The 18,062-nt window shown below is 35.7% G+C and overlaps 2 protein-coding genes and 1 pseudogene across 3 annotated transcripts; 1 reads left to right on the top strand and 2 right to left on the bottom strand.

Moving 5' to 3' along the window:
* The first annotated feature begins 4,087 nt into the window (after positions 1-4,087).
* LOC137835350 (G-type lectin S-receptor-like serine/threonine-protein kinase At4g27290) lies at positions 4,088-7,791 on the top strand. Its single transcript, XM_068643822.2, has 7 exons — positions 4,088-5,553; positions 5,918-6,037; positions 6,153-6,295; positions 6,370-6,580; positions 6,675-6,912; positions 7,007-7,154; positions 7,362-7,791. Exons 1-7 carry the CDS (start codon positions 4,290-4,292, stop codon positions 7,659-7,661), a joined length of 2,424 nt encoding a protein of 807 aa, XP_068499923.1. The 5' UTR covers positions 4,088-4,289; the 3' UTR covers positions 7,662-7,791.
* Positions 7,792-9,732: 1,941 nt separating this feature from the next.
* On the bottom strand, positions 9,733-10,614 carry LOC137834197 (uncharacterized). Its single transcript, XM_068642259.1, has 2 exons — positions 10,480-10,614; positions 9,733-10,368 (listed from the first exon to the last, which is right to left on the bottom strand). The coding sequence occupies exons 1-2, from the start codon at positions 10,612-10,614 to the stop codon at positions 9,733-9,735; spliced, it is 771 nt and encodes a 256-aa protein (XP_068498360.1).
* Positions 10,615-11,156: 542 nt separating this feature from the next.
* LOC137835349 (G-type lectin S-receptor-like serine/threonine-protein kinase At4g27290) lies at positions 11,157-15,433 on the bottom strand (annotated as a pseudogene). Its single transcript, XR_016521246.1, has 7 exons — positions 14,060-15,433; positions 13,817-13,960; positions 13,367-13,530; positions 12,454-12,664; positions 11,920-12,150; positions 11,704-11,845; positions 11,157-11,626 (listed from the first exon to the last, which is right to left on the bottom strand). The product of XR_016521246.1 is annotated as a G-type lectin S-receptor-like serine/threonine-protein kinase At4g27290 (transcript).
* Between the last annotated feature and the right edge of the window lie 2,629 nt (positions 15,434-18,062).

Raw genomic sequence — 18,062 nt, forward strand, 5'->3', positions numbered from 1 at the left:
TCACCACCGATCTGTCTGAGAAGCTAAGTTGGCCAGTTCAGCCGGTACCTACAGAACAGGACAAGACCAATGGAAACTAAAAACCTTTAGTCAACAGCCTCTAAACCCTGCAACCAGCACACTACCAATGCCTTGTTCCCACGCTAGCAACATCTCCTCCTTTCCTCCACTGAGCATGTCACCAAGATCTGGTTATTTGTAGCATTTTATGCAGCACATTGGATTCAGGACCCAATCCACTAAGGAGTAGTTAAAGGAACTTGTCTTATGTTTTAGCCATTGCCAAGATTTAATTTGTGCTTGCTGAAAAATTTCTTCTGCATCTACAACGCCTTGTTTGAACACTACCAAGTTCCTCTGATCCCAAATACACCTGACTACCGCTGCCTAAACCCCTTTCCAAACCAGGTTTTGATTATGACTAACCTGAAACAGGTTGAAGCTCTCGAAGTGCGCCATTATATCATTGTGTTGAACAGACAACATTCCAATCCACTTGAAGCACATGGACCACACTTGATTAGCATATTTACAATCCAAAAATAGATGTTGACACGATTCATCCTTCGTCTGGCAAAGAGCACATAAGGTTGTTTCCATCAACACCCCTCTCCTTCTCAAACATATTCTAGTAGGAAGTCTATCCATCATAGTTCTCCATGCTACAGTCACCGCACTTGGGAACGCCTTAGCTTCCCACAGCGACTTAAAGACATCATGTTGAGGCCCTCTTCCTTGTTTTGATAGACACACGTAAGCATTATTGACTGAGAAGCACCCTTTCTCCTCGTTCCCCCATACCTGGACGTCCTTCTCTTCTTTAAGAATTGTTGTCGTGGTTATGAGCACTTCAAGTTCTTGTACTAGAGCGGATTCCCACTCAAATCTTTCCCGTCTCCACCTTAACCGCCAGCACCACCCCGACACTTCCCACACACCTACCTCTCCCACCTTGTGCCCCTGGTTTAAAGACAACGAGTATAATCTGGGGAACAAAGTTTTGAGATTACAGTTACCAATCCACACATCCTCCCAGAACCTAATTTTATCTCCACATCCTAATTTCCATCCAATTTCTTTATAAAACCACCCTTCACCTTCACCCTCCCTACATACTTTGTATAAGTCTCTCCACCACCATGATTGAAGTTTGACCGGAATCTGCACTTCCGAACCATACTTTGAATCTAGCAGTTCCTTCCATCTCCCTTTCTCCTCCGAAATGTATCTCCACCTCCATTTAGCCAGAAGAGCTGCATTGAACTTCCGAATCTCTCTCACACCCAGACCACCCTCCTCTCTATTTTTGCACACAACTTCCCAGCTTACCCAAGAGATAGACGTCTTCTCCTTCCCCCAACCCCAAAGAAACCTCCTTTGGATTCTGGTGATACTCTTGCAGATCGACGCCGGTGCTTTATACATAGATAGGTAGTAAAGCGGGACAGAGGTGAGAACCGATTTGATTAAGCACACCCTCCCTGCCATGGATAGGAATCTACCCTTCCACACGTTGAGTCGGTCTTTTAACTTGTTTAGCACAGGCTCCCAAAACTTGCTTGTCCTAGGATTCCCTCCTACTTCAAGGCCCAAATATTTGAAAGGTATCCCCATTTGAGCACAGTTGAGGGTCTTGGCATAGCAATCTAAGTTGTTACTTTGGACATTGATGCCTGCTAGTTTTGACTTGTGAAAGTTTATCTTCAGACCTGAAGCTAACTCAAAACCCCTGAGTATTGCCTTCAACGTCACCACATTGGTGTAGGAATCCTCACAGAAGAACATGGTGTCATCTGCGAACTGCAGGATACTCAACTCAACCTTCTTCCTCCCAATCTTAAGGCCAGAGAGTAGATTCGCCTTAGTAGCTTGTCTTACTAGACCTGCCAAGCCTTCTACTACCAATATGAAAAGGATTCCTCCCTTAGTATGAATTCTTCATAGACAAGATTCCTCCCTAGCATGCAGGGTGGTCAAAATCCACCAACCCCAACAGTTGCGTAACTGCCACAGGATTCCCCTAAGCAGAGAGAAATAATTTCTTAATGATTAAGAAAATAATAGATGTTAGATTTTTAATTAGCAGCAACACGTTTTTCTTTTATATAATTTATTTATTTTTTATGCTTTCTTTTGAAATATTTAAAAGTGATAGATACTTTTTAATCTCTCAATTTTGATGTGAAATTAGATTTTGTTAAAAAAGAAATTGTAATTATTGAACTCTTACACTTTGAAACTCATATTTGAAACTCATATAAGACATTCTCTTTGCAGATGATGTTAACAATTTTGTCATGTAATAATGCCAACAATATGTGTTCAAGTAAGTATGTTTCTCCATCTTTATCAAAATTTACGTCAAAGTTTACTGACTAAAAATATATTTAACTATAATTTTTTCTAATCAACTATAGTTAACTACAATAAACTATAAACTACTTACTTAATATTATTATTATTAATGTTAATATTATAATTATTATTAATGTTAAAATAATATTAAGAATATTAATATTAATATTAATAATAATATTAATATTAAATAATTATATTATTAATATTAATATTAATAATATTAAATAAATAGTTCATAGTTTATTAGAGTTAAATATGACTGATTAAAAAAAATTATAATTAGATATGTTTTTAGTTGTTGAACTTTGATCAAAATAAAGAGTCATGTTGATGCGGATAAATAGTCAAAGTCAGAGATCACTTTTGAGAATGTCTTATATTTGGCACATAAAAACATAAAAAATTCTATTTGGCACGTAAAAAAACCATGTTCTACTTTTGAGAATGTCTTATATGATTCTTCAAAGTATAAAGATTTAATAACTCTACAAATTCAATAGGGATGAAATTCAATCTCGCATAGAGACTAAATACATACTTAAATATATTTAAAAATATAGTATTTATAATAAACATATTTAAAAAATATAATATTTATAATAGTATGATAATAATATTTTGTTGGTGTAGTGTAGTTGGATTGAAAGTAGTAATGATCATAAGGTTATTGGATTAAAAGTAATAATGATCATAATGGTGTTATTAGTAATAGACGAGAATTACAAAATGTAATATTTTTTAAAATTAAACGCTATAATTTAAATCTTCAATTTTTATCTTTATTTTAAAAATGAATCTAAAGGTTTTCAAATTGAGCAGAGATCAATTTCAGATGAGTTTGTGTCAAATACAATTTGTTTCAAAATTGGATTTAAAAAATAAAAAATTAATTATTAAATCTAATAATTCAGCTTAATAATTTTTTTTAACGTAATTATATTTTCAAAATATACTATATATAATTTTATCCTGGAACGCATGAGTTATCTAGTTATCTTGAATAAGAAAATAGTTGTATTCTTTAAAAATAATATTATACAAGAAATGATGATGCACTTGAATTTCTTCATAATAAAATTCATTATACTCTGTACTTGCTCATTACGTATAAAATTATGAGTTTACAGTATACGCAAGTTGTTGACCTGTACATGTTGAAATATAACATTTTAAATAACTTCTACCTATCAAACTATCATAAAATAATAAACATTCCTTCAGCTTTGGAGAATATGCTTGATAAATATTTTCATAAACTTTTTTAAGAAAAATGAAATAAGCTATTTCATAAAATACAATTAATTTTTAAATAGATAAATTTGTAAAAAACACTTTTATTTTTTTATTTTGTCCTAAACACATTGTCTACCTTTTCCAATTTAACAAAAAATTACACTAGAACATTCTTTTAGCAGACAAGCATGCTTCGAAGTATTTCGAAGTTAGAAACTGTTTGATCCATCAAGGTTTAATAATTGATTTAGTTTTCTGTAAAAAAAATATTTGATTTATTTAATTATTTATCAATTGATCATTTGGTTTATAAAATATTAATCAGAACGTGGATATTGACAATAAATGTCATGTACAAGGGTGACATTTCCGTCTGATTTAGCATAATAATTTTATAAATTCATATCCATAAGTAAGGATTCTAAGATTAAGTTAAATATGAATTAGGAAGATGAACAGTACAGCATATAAAGGTTGGAGGGTGTCTTCATCTCTTGTTCTTAATATCAAATCTTTCCCTTTTTCCTCGGAAGAAGTCATCATGTTGAATAGTCTTTGATACTTTAAAATAATAAATAACAGTCAAATTTTGTGTAGATATGGAGTAGAGGAAAATGATCCAATTATGTAGCTAATCTTTGAAGAATTTGAAAAGCACTAGAGAAATTTAGAGGAACCTCTAATCCAAGAAGCAATGAATGGAAAGCTTAAAGGCTTTGGTTTTGTGGTCTCTTCTGTTGCATTTCATACCAGGCTTCAGCACCCTTGAAACCATTGCTCCAGGCCAATCAGTGAAGGATAATGAGACTCTAGTTTCAGCAGAAGGGACTTTTGAAGCAGGGTTCTTCGACTTTGGAGATCATAGTGGCAAATACTTTGGTATATGGTACAAGGATATTTCTCCAAGAACAGTTGTATGGATAGCCAATAGAGATACTCCAGTTGGAAACTCCTCAGGAGTTTTGAATGTAACTGATGGGGGAAATCTTATTATTTTGAATGGTTCAGGGGCCATAGTCTGGTCTTCCAATACATCAGCAGCTGCAAAGAAGCCTATTGTGCAGCTTTTGGAGACTGGAAACCTTGTTGTGAAAGAAGAAAGCAACCAAGAGAATCTTCTATGGCAGAGTTTTGATCTTCCTGGGGACACTTTGTTGCCAGGGATGAGACTTCGAAGTAGCATGGTAAATGGTAGTTTTACATCTCTGACATCTTGGAGAGACACAGAAGATCCTGGTAGAGGTGTGTATTCATATCACATAGATACTCGTGGGTTTCCTCAAGTGGTGATTACCAAGGGAGGCATATTGTTATACAGACCAGGTTCATGGAATGGCAATATTTTATCTGGGATCCCTTCTGAAACGTTGTACAAAATCTTTAATTTCTCTTTTGTTATAACTGAGAAAGAAGTTTCTTATGGATATGAACTACTGAACAAGTCAATTGTTTCTAGATACATGATCACGTTATCTGGTCAAATACAACGTTTCGTTTTGTCTGATTTGACAAATAGTTGGCAGCTTTTCTACTCTGGCCCCGGAGACCAGTGTGATAATTATGCCGTTTGTGGTGTGAATTCTAATTGTGATGTAAATAGATCTCCAACATGTGAGTGCCTTCAGGGTTTCATTCCCAGATCTCAAGAAAAATGGAATGCACAAAACTGGTCTGATGGGTGTGTTGGGAGAGTTAATTTAGATTGTGCCAATAGTGATGGATTTCTGAAGTATCAGGGAATGAAGTTGCCGGATACATCAACCTCATGGTTTGACAGAAGCATGAACCTTGAGGAATGTAAGAATTTCTGTCTGAAAAACTGTTCCTGTACAGCTTTTGCAAATTTAGATATCAGAGATGGTGGAAGTGGATGCTTGCTTTGGTTTAATAACATTGTGGATGTGAGAAAACTAACCACTGGAGGACAAGATCTTTTCATAAGAGTGGCAGCTTCAGATCTAGGTGCTAATACTTTATTTCCATCTACCTTCGTTTGTTGCAGAACTTGGTTTAACCTCTGCAGAGTAAAAATATATAAATTCTACTTCTTACTAAGCTGCAAATTATGTTGGTTGCCTGACAGTTTTTTGGATGCATGTTATTAATTTCATCCTTGTTGCAGGTAGATAATACAACATGTAAGAATATGATGAACATTAGAGAACGTTATACAATACTACTTAGCATAAAAAGAAAATTATGATCAGGAAGCATATCTAACTGCCATCAACTTTCATTGTGAATATGTGCTTTAGATACCTTATCGTTTGGGATTTCTAAATTGCTCAAAATTTGGTGTTGGTTAACAGCGTTTTTATTTTATCAGGTCATAAAAAAGGCTTAAACAAGAAGCAGCTCGCAGGAATTCTTGTAGGTTGTACTGTATTTATTGTTGTCATGATATTATTGGGAGTTACACTTCGGAGGAAAAAGCTTGAGAAGCCAGGTAAAATTAGTAGTTATTTTACTGCAAATATTATTTCCTGACAATTACAAGGTTTGGTAACCATTAGATTTTCCTCTTCTGATAGAACCTATTTATATACATTCATTTTCTATAGGTAGCTGGAAGAATCACACTGATAAGACACAGAAGGAAGACATTGACATTCCAATATTTGATTTTTCAACCATAGCTAATGCAACCAATGACTTTTGCATTACTCATAAATTGGGAGAAGGTGGATTTGGACCAGTTTACAAGGTAATTTGATTAAACTTATATCTTGCCATTGGATTTATCTTCTGTGAATAACTTTCTAATAAAATGATTGTCAGGGTACTTTGGCAAATGGCCAAGATATAGCTGTGAAGCGGCTTTGCAATACTTCAGGACAAGGACCAAAGGAATTCATAAACGAAGTTGTGCTAATTGCTAATCTTCAGCACCGAAACCTTGTGAAGCTTCTTGGGTGTTGCATTCAAGATGATGAGAGGATCTTGATATATGAATTCATGACTAACAGAAGCTTGAACTACTTTATTTTTGGTCAGAAATTTTATCCCGTCCCAACCCAACACTTGGTTTTCTCTTGCCATGATCACCAAGTCATCTTCATGCTAACTAACTGAATTTTTTTCAGATGAAGCTAGAAAAAGTTTGCTGGATTGGGCTCAGCGCTTCCAAATTATTTGTGGAATTGCCCGAGGACTTCTCTATCTTCATGAAGATTCTAGATTAAGAATTATCCACAGAGATCTCAAGACCAGCAATATTCTTCTAGACGAAAATATGAATTCAAAAATATCAGACTTTGGTCTCGCTACAACATTTGGAGGAGATGAAGTTGAAGGCAAAACAAAGAGAATAGTGGGAACTTAGTATGCATGCTTAAATAATTTGATTTGTTACTTTATCTTCATAAAATTTCCCCCTTCCCCCTTTCTGATCTCCATTTCATTTTCTGTAATGTAGTGGTTATATTTCTCCAGAATATGCAGCCCGTGGAAATTTCTCAGTGAAATCTGATGTCTTCAGTTTTGGTGTTATATTACTAGAGATAGTTTGTGGAAAAAAGAATAGGGAATATTTTGACCATCTTGATCATGACCTTCTTGGACATGTAAGTCTAGCACACTCAATACCCTACCCTTTATATCGGCATATTCTTCAGAGCATGTTTGAAAACCTCTCCATTTTGATTCACGTTATAGAGAAGCTACTGAATATTTTTCGTTATTGGTCATGATTTTGAGTATTGACACGCATACAAAACATATATACAAACACAGTGAACTCAAAATTGACAATTTAAATTTGATGACGATAGGCATGGAGACTTTGGTGTGAAGAAAAACCAATGGATTTGATAGATGAATCACTACGCGATTCAATAGCTCTTGCTGAAGCTAATGTATTGAGATGTATTCACATTGGGCTTCTATGTGTACAAGACAGAGCAGAGGATAGACCAGACATGTCATTAATAGTTCTAATGCTGAATGGTGAGAAACCACTGCCTAGGCCAAGGGAACCTGCTTTTTATCCCCATCAATCTGGCTCTTCATCAGGAAATAGTAAACTGCAATCAACCAATGGTATTTCTATCTCATTGTTGGAGGCAAGATAGTTTATTTATATATATGAAGTTTATAGATTTCAATGTAAATGAGGCTAAATTAGTCAAAATTTGATTGAATTAGCTACCGCATTTTATAGTTTTTATATTACTGTATATATTGTCATCAGATTTGACCAATTTGGTTTAAATAGTTGATTTATGTGAAACCTGTTGACAAGTTCAGCAAATTAGCATTCTAATCTAAGATCATGTGCCCATCTGGGAGCACTTGAACTAGGGGATTGGAAAATACAAACATTGGCATAAGTGATACTTTCTTTCGGAATGCACATTATACTTAAATGCAGGAATATTGGGAAAGCAGAAAATGCATTTGAGGAAAATGCATGAGAGATAAATTTACCTGGACATCAATGATAATTGGGCTTGCCCTTAATGACCATGTTGAAGAATCTCTTGCCATGTTTTCAAATATGATATTTCAGTTTCACCAGATGAAATACACATTCTGTGTCCTGAGCATGAACACCTGTAAGCCTCTTAGAGAGAGGGAAATTTTTTTTCACTTGCATGATAATCCGACATGGAATTTGTGGGAAACATCAATCCAAATTTTCCAAATATTAATGCAAGTAATTGAAAAGCTTCCAACGCATGGTGAATTCGTCTTCACTCTTGAAGAGGTGGGATAATTTAAGCTCACTAAGTCTGATCTATGTAGAAAGCTTTTTCTATATATAAAGGGATCATGTGTAGAGACAAGACATACATGAGTGTATGTACGGATGCTAACAAGGATACAAAAATATAGATATGGAAATTGAATATTTTGATATGTATAATCTCTAAAATATAAGACACGGACTAGTCTATACATTATATTATTATTGTTGGTGTTGAGGGAATAAAACAGAGCAAGATATTTGTGAACAAAGAATATAAATTTTATTTCACTACTATTTTTCAAATAAAAATACAATCTCTCTGAATAGTCTTACAATATACTTCTCAAATTCTACATTCTCTCTCATAAAACCTATACTATAATTTACATTTAAATCGTATAAATGACATTCAAAACTAGAATTAAAGATAATAATTATTGGTTATTCAAATGCTAAAATAAAACTGATGACGACTTTGAGTTTAATGCTAACAAATTCCCCTTTAAACTCAAACCTTTCATATCATTCATTCAGATTGTTTTTTTTTATTGTCATCGCTCACACTTTCAATTTTATATTTTTCCTTACCCCAACTCCCAACTGCCTCCAATATTTTTTCTAGATTAGAAGCAACTTCAGCTTTCTTCACTGCGTCAATCCGTGCAGAATTTTGAATTGAATTACTTTTAATTTTCCAAACAAAATCTTCTTCACTTTCACCCTTTGAATTAAAAGATTTAAGAAAGACTATGGCTTCAATGAGCTTTAAACATAATGATTAGACCATATATCCCTTTCAGATGATGTTTCAACACCATTCCATTTATGGTCTTCTCCTAAATCAAAACCACTATTTTCAAGTAAAACACATGAATCAAAAGAGGCTTTTAATTTGAATTGTAATTCATTAACCTTTTCTTTTTGTGCCAAAAGCAACAAATGGAGCTCTTCAACTTGATTGAATCTAGCTTCCTTGTCTTTCTCCATATCAACATATTTTTCTTCCAATTTTGTAAACCTTTTTTCCAGGTTATCAAATGTTGCTTCAGCACTCTCCAATAATTGTCCCATAATGAGAATATTACTTTTCAAGTCAGGTACATAAATTTCAGTGACACTTTCTTTGGATTTAAAGGCCATGTGCTCCTCCTCCATTGGATTGAGAACAAAACTTTTCCCTTCATTTCAACTTTAAACAAATCTCTGCCATCAACATCTTTTTGATTAAGCAATGTTTATTTTCAAACATCACTCTATAGCCTTTTTCCAACAATTGACCAACACTCAAAAGATTTTGATCAATCTCTGGCACAAAAAGAACATCCGTAAGGATTTTTATACCTTTATAGCTTGTGATAGCTACTGTGCCTTTTCCTTTTACGGTCAGGTGTTCACCATTTCCAATCCTCACCCTTTTAATCTTAGTAGTTCTCAATTCTTTGAAGAGTTCCTTGTCATGTGTCATGTGTCATGTGGTTGGTGCAGCCACCGTCAATTAGCCAAGATGCACTTGAAATATTGCTGCAAAAACTAGTTGCATGAAAAAGTACATCCTCCTCCTTATTTGCAATTTGAGCATCTACATCTTGTTTCTCACTTTGGTTTCTACAAATGACTGCTTCATGCCCAAGTTGATTGCACTTAGCATTAGGTCTTCTCCAACACTTAAAAAATGGTCGATGACCTAACTTGTTGCAATGCTTACAAGGGGAATAATTTCTACCTTTGTTTCTCCATCTTGTCTCATGGCTCTCCTTTGTTCTTGTGCTTGTAAAGTATTTAAGAGCTCTGCGAGAGAAATTTTTGATAGGTCCTTTGTATTCTCCAAGGTTGTTATATATGGTGGCTTCAAACCTCTCTGGAACTGTTACAAGTAGTTTTTCCATAATTCTTGAATCTTTTAACACAAATACAAGCAACCTCACTTTGTTGGCAATACTTAGAAGTTTGTCCGAGTACTCTTTTACGGATTTCGACTCCTTCATTCTCTGCAATTCAAACTCCCTTATTAGATTCAGGGCTTGCATTCCACGAATCCTCTCATCACCTTCATATTCTACCTTGAGGTAATCCCATATTGCTTTTGCTGACTTCAAGGACATTATTCTTGTGAATACCATAGGAGATACAACTACAAATAGGCATGCTTTTGCCTTTTATCTCTTCATATTTTTTTCCTTCTATGATTTTATTTGTGCCACCGTAGGGTTTTCTAGAAGGGACTGAATTTCATAGTCCTCTTCTACAGCTTCCCATAAATCCAATGCTTCTAGGTAGGTCTCCATACCAACAACCCACATTTGATAATTGTCTCCATCAAAGATAGGTGTTGCCATTATTGAAAAATTTGATCCTCCTTCCATTGGTGCACTCTACTTCCATTGGTGCAGTCTACTAACCTCACAGATCCCTCAAGAAAATAGCTTTGATACTAATTGTTGGTGTTGAGGGAATAGAACAGAACAAGATATTTGTGAACAAAGAATATAAATTTTATTTCACCACTACTTTTCAAATAAAATTACAATCTCTCTAAATAGTCTTACAATAAACTTCTCAAATTCTACATTCTCTCTCATATAACCTATACTATAATTTACATTTAAATCATAGTATAAATTATATTCAAAACTAGAATTAAAGATAATAATTATTGACTATTCAAATGGAAAAATAAATCTTTTAATACTAACAATTATAAATTATATTATGTCAACAAGGTTAGTTAAATAAACATGCCATGTAAGACATTTAGTTAAAGATAATAAACACGTGTTAATGTTTGGACGGAATACATATATTTTTGACTTCTTGTCATGTTCATGGACTAAGGTGACAACCACATTCAGAAAATCAAAGAGGAGGTTTACATTTTTAATCTCTGTCCTTTCAGTGTCATGTTTTTACTTTTCTTCTTAAGTTTAATAATTTGTGTCGGTCTCACAGAGAAATAGCTACATATGAAAAACATTTCTTTTACTCAGTGCATAGATATGCACACATTGAACTCCTCCAATATTAAGTTTAAGTTTGAAATGCAACCTATCTCGCAGACATTGTGCTAACTGTCATGTTATTATTTGAGTATTGCTTATAACTGCCTGATGAAGAACTGTCCCCAACCAGGTTCCTGGTTGTAAAAAGTCCAGGCAATTTTGGCTGAGGCAACGTAGATTCACTGCTCAGCATCAGAACCACAGAGGACATGCTTGGTCTGTCATCTGGACATAGTTGCACACAAAGTAGCCCCACATGAATTAATCTGACAGCTGCAGATAGATTGAGTGAGTCTCTTATTGTTGCATCAACTATTTCAGTGCTTTTGCCTTCAGTAAATAGTCTCCATGCCTGCGTATTTTTCAAACCATTTGATTAATAACAGCACAAACATGTTAAAGATGGTTAAAATTGAATTTCATTCTTACATGTGCCAGAAGATTATCTTGATTACCGAATCCTCTATTTCTCTTCCCACTCACTATCTCCAGTATCAACACACCAAAGCTGAAAACATCCGACTTTGTTGAATAAGCTCCATCAATTATATACTCTGGCGGCATATAGCCACTGCACATTACATGAACCAAAAGTCATTTTAATACAAAGCAATTCATACCATAGAGGTGTCATCAGGCACTTACTAGGTTCCAACTTGTGTTTGCTTCAGTTTCATTTCCTCCAAAGCTTCTGGCCAATCCAAAGTCTGAGATTTTTGGGGTTCATTTCACAATCTAACAAGACATTCCCAGCTTTGAGATCTCTGTGAACTATTCTATGCCTTGAATCTTCATGAAGATACAGAAGCCCTCTAGCAATCCCATTGACAATGTGCAAGCGCCTTGGCCAATCTAGTAATACGCTCTTCTTTTCATCTGCGAAAAAAGTTGCCATGTTGGACTCTTTTTCAGGTAAGATTCTAAAGTTTGAACGATGGTACAGATTTTAGTGGAAACCATAATAAAGTTTTTCTAGGTAAAAGAGTAACAAACTTCAATGCAAGAAGCATTTATTACGCACGCCATGAACAACAGGTCAGAGGAAAATTCATTTACGTTTTAGATCGATTTTTTTTCATTGCAGTGATCTTGAAACAAAGAATAAGCCATTCAACAAATGGGAATATAATTCCAAATGAATTAAACAATTAATGAATGAAGGTTTCTTTGGAAACAAACCAAATATGATGGAATCCAAGCTTTTGTTTGCCATAAATTCATAAACAAGCAATCTTTCTCCTGATTGAATGCAGTACCCCAGTAGCCTCACTAAATTCCTATGCTGAAGTTTTGCAATATGCATAACTTCATTTTTGAACTCCCGAAGTCCCTGGCTTGAGTTCTTCGAGTCTCTCTTGACAGCTATTTCTCTTCCATCCTCCAGGATGCCCTGAAAGTTATAAAGAATTTTTCATTGAAAAAGATCCATATTAGAGGTAAATTTCCTTAAATTTGGTCATTCAGTGTGTCCTAATATTGAATAATATGTTTTGAAGAATACAAAATTGTTGGGAGTTTTTTTTCTAGAAACAACAAGGTGATATATGATGAACCAAGTTAATTGGTATCAGGAAAAGACATCTCAATTGGAAAATAGTAGCTGCTTTGTATCTACCTAGTTAAGTTAAATTCGTGCAAAAGGAGAAGAGAATGGCTAAAAGTTTTACAATTTCTTGTTACTAATAACGTGTTTGCACATTTCAAGTCAAGGGCATGTTTAGCTGATAAAACAGGATAACAAATCTGGTTCGAGCAATATAGGTTTAAATATGTAATGGAAATAACCAACAAAGTATTCATGGTTCTTAAGTTATGCATATGTTGGTGATGAGAACAAGTATAAATGCCCTACTGAAGTTTTTAAATGCATAAGGCTGAATCAAACTAAATCCATCAGCACCTAAACTAATCATTTAAAATTCAAAAAGATAACTTCTTTCACACAAACTATTGAACCACAGAACTGTCTCATGAAATTGACATATCTAGACAATTATAGATTATATACAAGTAAGATTAAAACACTTCACGAAATAATGTTTATTAATATCAATCATTCTAGGATCAGGGCCACATTTTATAATTTCATTACCTTATAAACAGATCCAAAACCACCTTCCCCTAGTTTATTGTCAAGTGAAAAGTTTTTCGTCGCAGACCTAATTGTTGACAAATCAAACATTGGTAACTCTACATCTTCGTTCCCCTGCTCATTCATTACACTTGCATCTTCTTCTAGATCGTTTTTCATTTTTCCTGCATTGTAGTAATTGCCAATTGATGTGTAAAGATAAAGAGTTTAAAATGTACAACATGGTTTATCTTCCATACTCTTCTACCTTTATCTACCCCACACCAAATGTCTTTTCATGATTTAATCTACTTGTGAATAACGAAGTGTATATTATTGTAGAATTTAAACAAAACTCAAGGAGAGAAAGAGAAACCCTATGCAGTTAAGATAATAGAGGTGATCCTATTTTGTGGATAATGTATTGAAGAATCAAGACAAACAAGTCAGTAAGTGTAAGAACTACTTAACTGCCTTTCTGCCATGTCCTCCACTGTCTATGAATGATGAAGGTTAAGCATAGGAGTAAAATTCCAATAGACAACACACAGCTTATGATAATAGTCTTTTGTTTCCTACTGTTGGATTTATGTGATTGCATACTTTGAATAGCTTCTGAGAGAAAGAGACGTTAATGAGATATCACAGAAGATAACTAAATAAAGAAAGAAGAAGAAAGAGAAAGAAATTCTCAATTGAGAGACAATCTCGTACCTACTTCTGTCCCTGCCATCCTTATGTATATATCTTGATCAGATTCAGTGAATTCTTTTATGTCAATCAGATCGTTAAACCAGACTAAACACCCAGTCGATTCTTTACTGATATCCAAGGTTGAATAAGCTGTACATGAGCAATTCTTCATGCACAAGATCCTGCAATCCTCAAGGCTAATGCTTCTATCAAACCAGGACCTCTCTGTGTCAGGTAATTTTAACCCTGAAAACTTTAAAAATCCATCTCCATAGCAACTCAGTGAAGTTCTCCTCACACAACCACCATTTGTATATTGCCTACTGTGCACAAATCCTTCCAAGCAATTACATGGAGGGAAATTGTTTATATTACACCTAGCATGTGCTCCACATTTTTCATAGTAATCGCAGTCATCCACAGGAACTATTGCAAACTCTCTCCATACATTTTCTTCATCACTCCAACTAATGCCAGTAAGAAATCCATCCGTTGCTAATACCAACCTATGCAGAACTGACTTGTTGATAAGATCATATTTAACATATATCTCTTCCTCATTAGAGACAAAATTGAATCTAAATATACTATTCTGTTTGACCTGAGGCGCCCCACTAAACTGAATACCATTCCAAGATCCAAACCGAAATCTCTTGACTGTGCCTTCTCTCATAACAAATTGTGGATATCCAGCAGTATCAATTTGATGACTGTATTTACCTCGGGACGGATCATCAGAGCTATTCCATGATGATAGATATCGATTGAGGCCCGTAATTAAATTTCTTCCTAACTTCTGTTATGGCAAGAATGTGTCTACAGGATAATCAAAACTTTGCCACAGAAAATCTTTTGGGTCATTATTGTTGTTTCCATCCTGCACGATGAAATTTCCAGAATCCAAAAGCTTTCCAATAGGATAATGTGCTGACCTTGTTGTGCTGGAAGACCAGATGACACTCTTGTTATGGTTGAGAAGGACTAGAAGTCCAGTTTCATTGAGCTTCAAAACCCCTGATGAGTCAGTAAGAGGGTTGTCTCTGTTGGCAATCCATACTACAGTTTGTATTGGGATTTTGTAGTACCAAATTCCAAGATAACGGCTTTTTGAATTGCTTGGACTGAAGAATCCTAATGCAAAGACTTCTCCAGCTGAAACTATGATCTGCCCATCATTGACAGGTTGCATGGTATTAATAGTGTCTCTCAGAGTAGCGGCTGCTAAAGTTTTCAGCATGGCAAGGCCGAACAGAAGCAAGGTAAAGCCTTCCATTCGTTGTTCCTGTAACCGCTTCTGTTAAATTACATTGTTAAGATATATCAACAAACTGAGGCACAAAAACTGAAGCACTCCCTCATTATGAGTTGATTGTTCCACTTCTGCAGTCTGAGAAGTCATCTACCATTAACAACAGCAGTAGCAACTGTGAAAATACACAGTGAGTGAGCTAAACAAAACACCTCATTCAGGACTCAGTTACTGCATAATTTGATGGTTACATCATTCAGAGCATGCTTCACATTCGCAGGTAATGTATTGCAAATGAAGTTAATAATAGCTTTTGATGATGAACGTCTATTTGTTTGAATTAATGATAGCAAAAGACTGAGTCATATGCAAGTTGCATATCACTTAATGCAAGTCAACTTCTAACTAACAATGATACTCTCTGCGATTTAGCATAGCATTTAATGCACACGTTCTCCGTAGCTGAACAAGTCAGTTTTTCTTCATCCTTTTGGAATGAAACACCACACGAAAGTAAGGAAACTAAGGAAGCATAACCAAATGTATTGCTTACATAAAAGTAAAAACTATATGTAATATGTAATAGCAAACATACTAACAGGAAAATAATCAGATTATATATAACATCTAGAAACTAAATAATTTATTATATATAATATTTGAAAATTAAATAAATGATTATATATAATATCTATAATATCTAATTGAATTTTATCTAATGTCTCCTCAAGTTGGAGAATAAATATTGATTAAGTTGGGTATGAAACCAAGACCAATTAGGTTGAGCTGACTAGCCACCATGTTTAGTGAGTGAGCTTAATCATTGTGTCCCTTTTATAATATCTATTTAAAGAGATCATTGTACTTGTAATTGGTGTGCAACAGGATAGAATAAAAACCTAATAGTTGCCCGTGTGGATGTAGGTTGCAGTTGGCGACCGAACCACGTTAAATCATGTGTTGTTTATTTTTTGCAGTTGATTCATGATTGTGTGTGTTGTTTCCGCGTGCGTTTTTCCCATCAAGTGGTATCAAGAGCCTTGGTTCATTTACACACTAGAGATCCGATTAGCAAAAATTAATCAACGAGACGTGAAAATTACGGCTGCAGCGGCGTCCCAAAGTTAGGGTTTCACGGTGGCCCAGGATTAGCGACAGCCCAGACCTGCGACTTGCGGCAGGCGCGCGCAGTAGGCGGTGTGACGTGTAGTGGTGTGGGTCGCGACAAGAGTGGTGGCGGCTCGCAACGTTGTGCAGGTGCTTGCTCGCAGTAGGGTCGTGTCCAGGCAGTGCAACAAAGTGCGCCAGTGCGACGGTAGATCGCGTTTCGCGGCGAACAGGTACGGGTGCTTGCGTTGAGCGAGATGGCACGGAGGTGCAGTGCGATGGCAGTGACGAAAGATGCAAGGTGGCACGTGCATTTTCTGCTGGTGCAGCAATGACGGTGCGGTGCTAGGCGCGGGGTGTGGCTGTTTTTCGCTACAGCACGAAGTTAAGACAGTTCAGTTACTGAGCACATCAATAAAATGAATTCGATCTTAGCCAGACTTATGTTAGTGGGCATTAAGTTCGATGATGAAGTTCAAGCTTTACTACTGCTATTGTCTTTTCCTGACAGTTGGTCCAGAACGGTTACAGTAGTTACCAGTTCAGCGGGATTCAATGAATTCACTTTTGAGAAGATTCGTGATCTCATTCTTGGCGAGGATGTCCGAAGAAGGAGTCTTGGGGAATTATGTAGTGAATCGTTATATGTCATCAGAGGTAAGAAAAATATCAGAGATAATGGGAGCAAGAACTAAAGAAGGAGGCAGTCAAAGACTCAGGATTGCTCAAGTGTAACATGTTGGAACTGCAAAGAGGTGGGGCATTTCAGGAATCAATGCCCAAATGATAAATAAGTCAACATTGCATAAGACTTCACAGACGAGAACCTTTTAGTCTGTTGTGCGAATAGCAATGTGGATTCCTAGGTCATGGATTCTGAAGCATTGCAGAATCTAGTTATTAGAGACTTTGGAAAGGTAAGACTAGCGGACAACTGAACTCTTGATGTTATGGTCATGGGTGACATAGTGTTGAAGACACCAGTTGGTTTTTGGACTTTAAAGGATGTCAGAGTTGTTCCAAGCTTGATGAAAAGTTTGATTTCTATTAGGCAGTTGGACAAACAAGGACATGAAGTGAAGTTCGGAAATCAGCAGTGGAAGGTCGTCAAGGAAAATCTTGTCATGGCCCACGAAAGAAAGAAAGGTTCGCCGTATATGGTCGGATTACCGTCTGAGGGAGTGACTGTCCCAGTTCAGAAGATAAACAAAGACAGGTTCACAGAATCTCGTGGGCAGAAGAGGGTTGTCTTTACAAGAGAGAAACCCAGAGCCACAGGTCAGATTCAGGATGAACGAGCATGGAAAGGTTCAGGTAGACCAGTCAGAGGTAGTTATGGCAGTGGGAGCACGGGTCGTGCTTCAACTGAGGTTCCTAGACGACAGTGGGTTAGGAGAACCAGTATTCCAGCTGTTGAAACATCTCCAGAAAATTTCTTGTCGAGTATGGAGTATGTTTGTTCTCAGGCTATTCCAAGATCCGACAGTTCCTGTAAGTGGGAGCCGGTAGGAATAGAGAACGGGTCAGTGACTGACGTATTGAAACTCATGAGATTTTTAACAAAGTCTTCAAAATGATTAAGAAGGTTGGTGGCAACTAGAGGTGGAACATTGAGTTTCATCGACAGATTACAAAAGTACATGTACACAGTTGAAGCGTGGTGAACAT

This window comes from Phaseolus vulgaris, chromosome 5, assembly GCF_051622355.1.
Source record: "Phaseolus vulgaris cultivar YP4 chromosome 5, ASM5162235v1, whole genome shotgun sequence".
Classification (NCBI taxonomy): domain Eukaryota; kingdom Viridiplantae; phylum Streptophyta; class Magnoliopsida; order Fabales; family Fabaceae; genus Phaseolus; species Phaseolus vulgaris.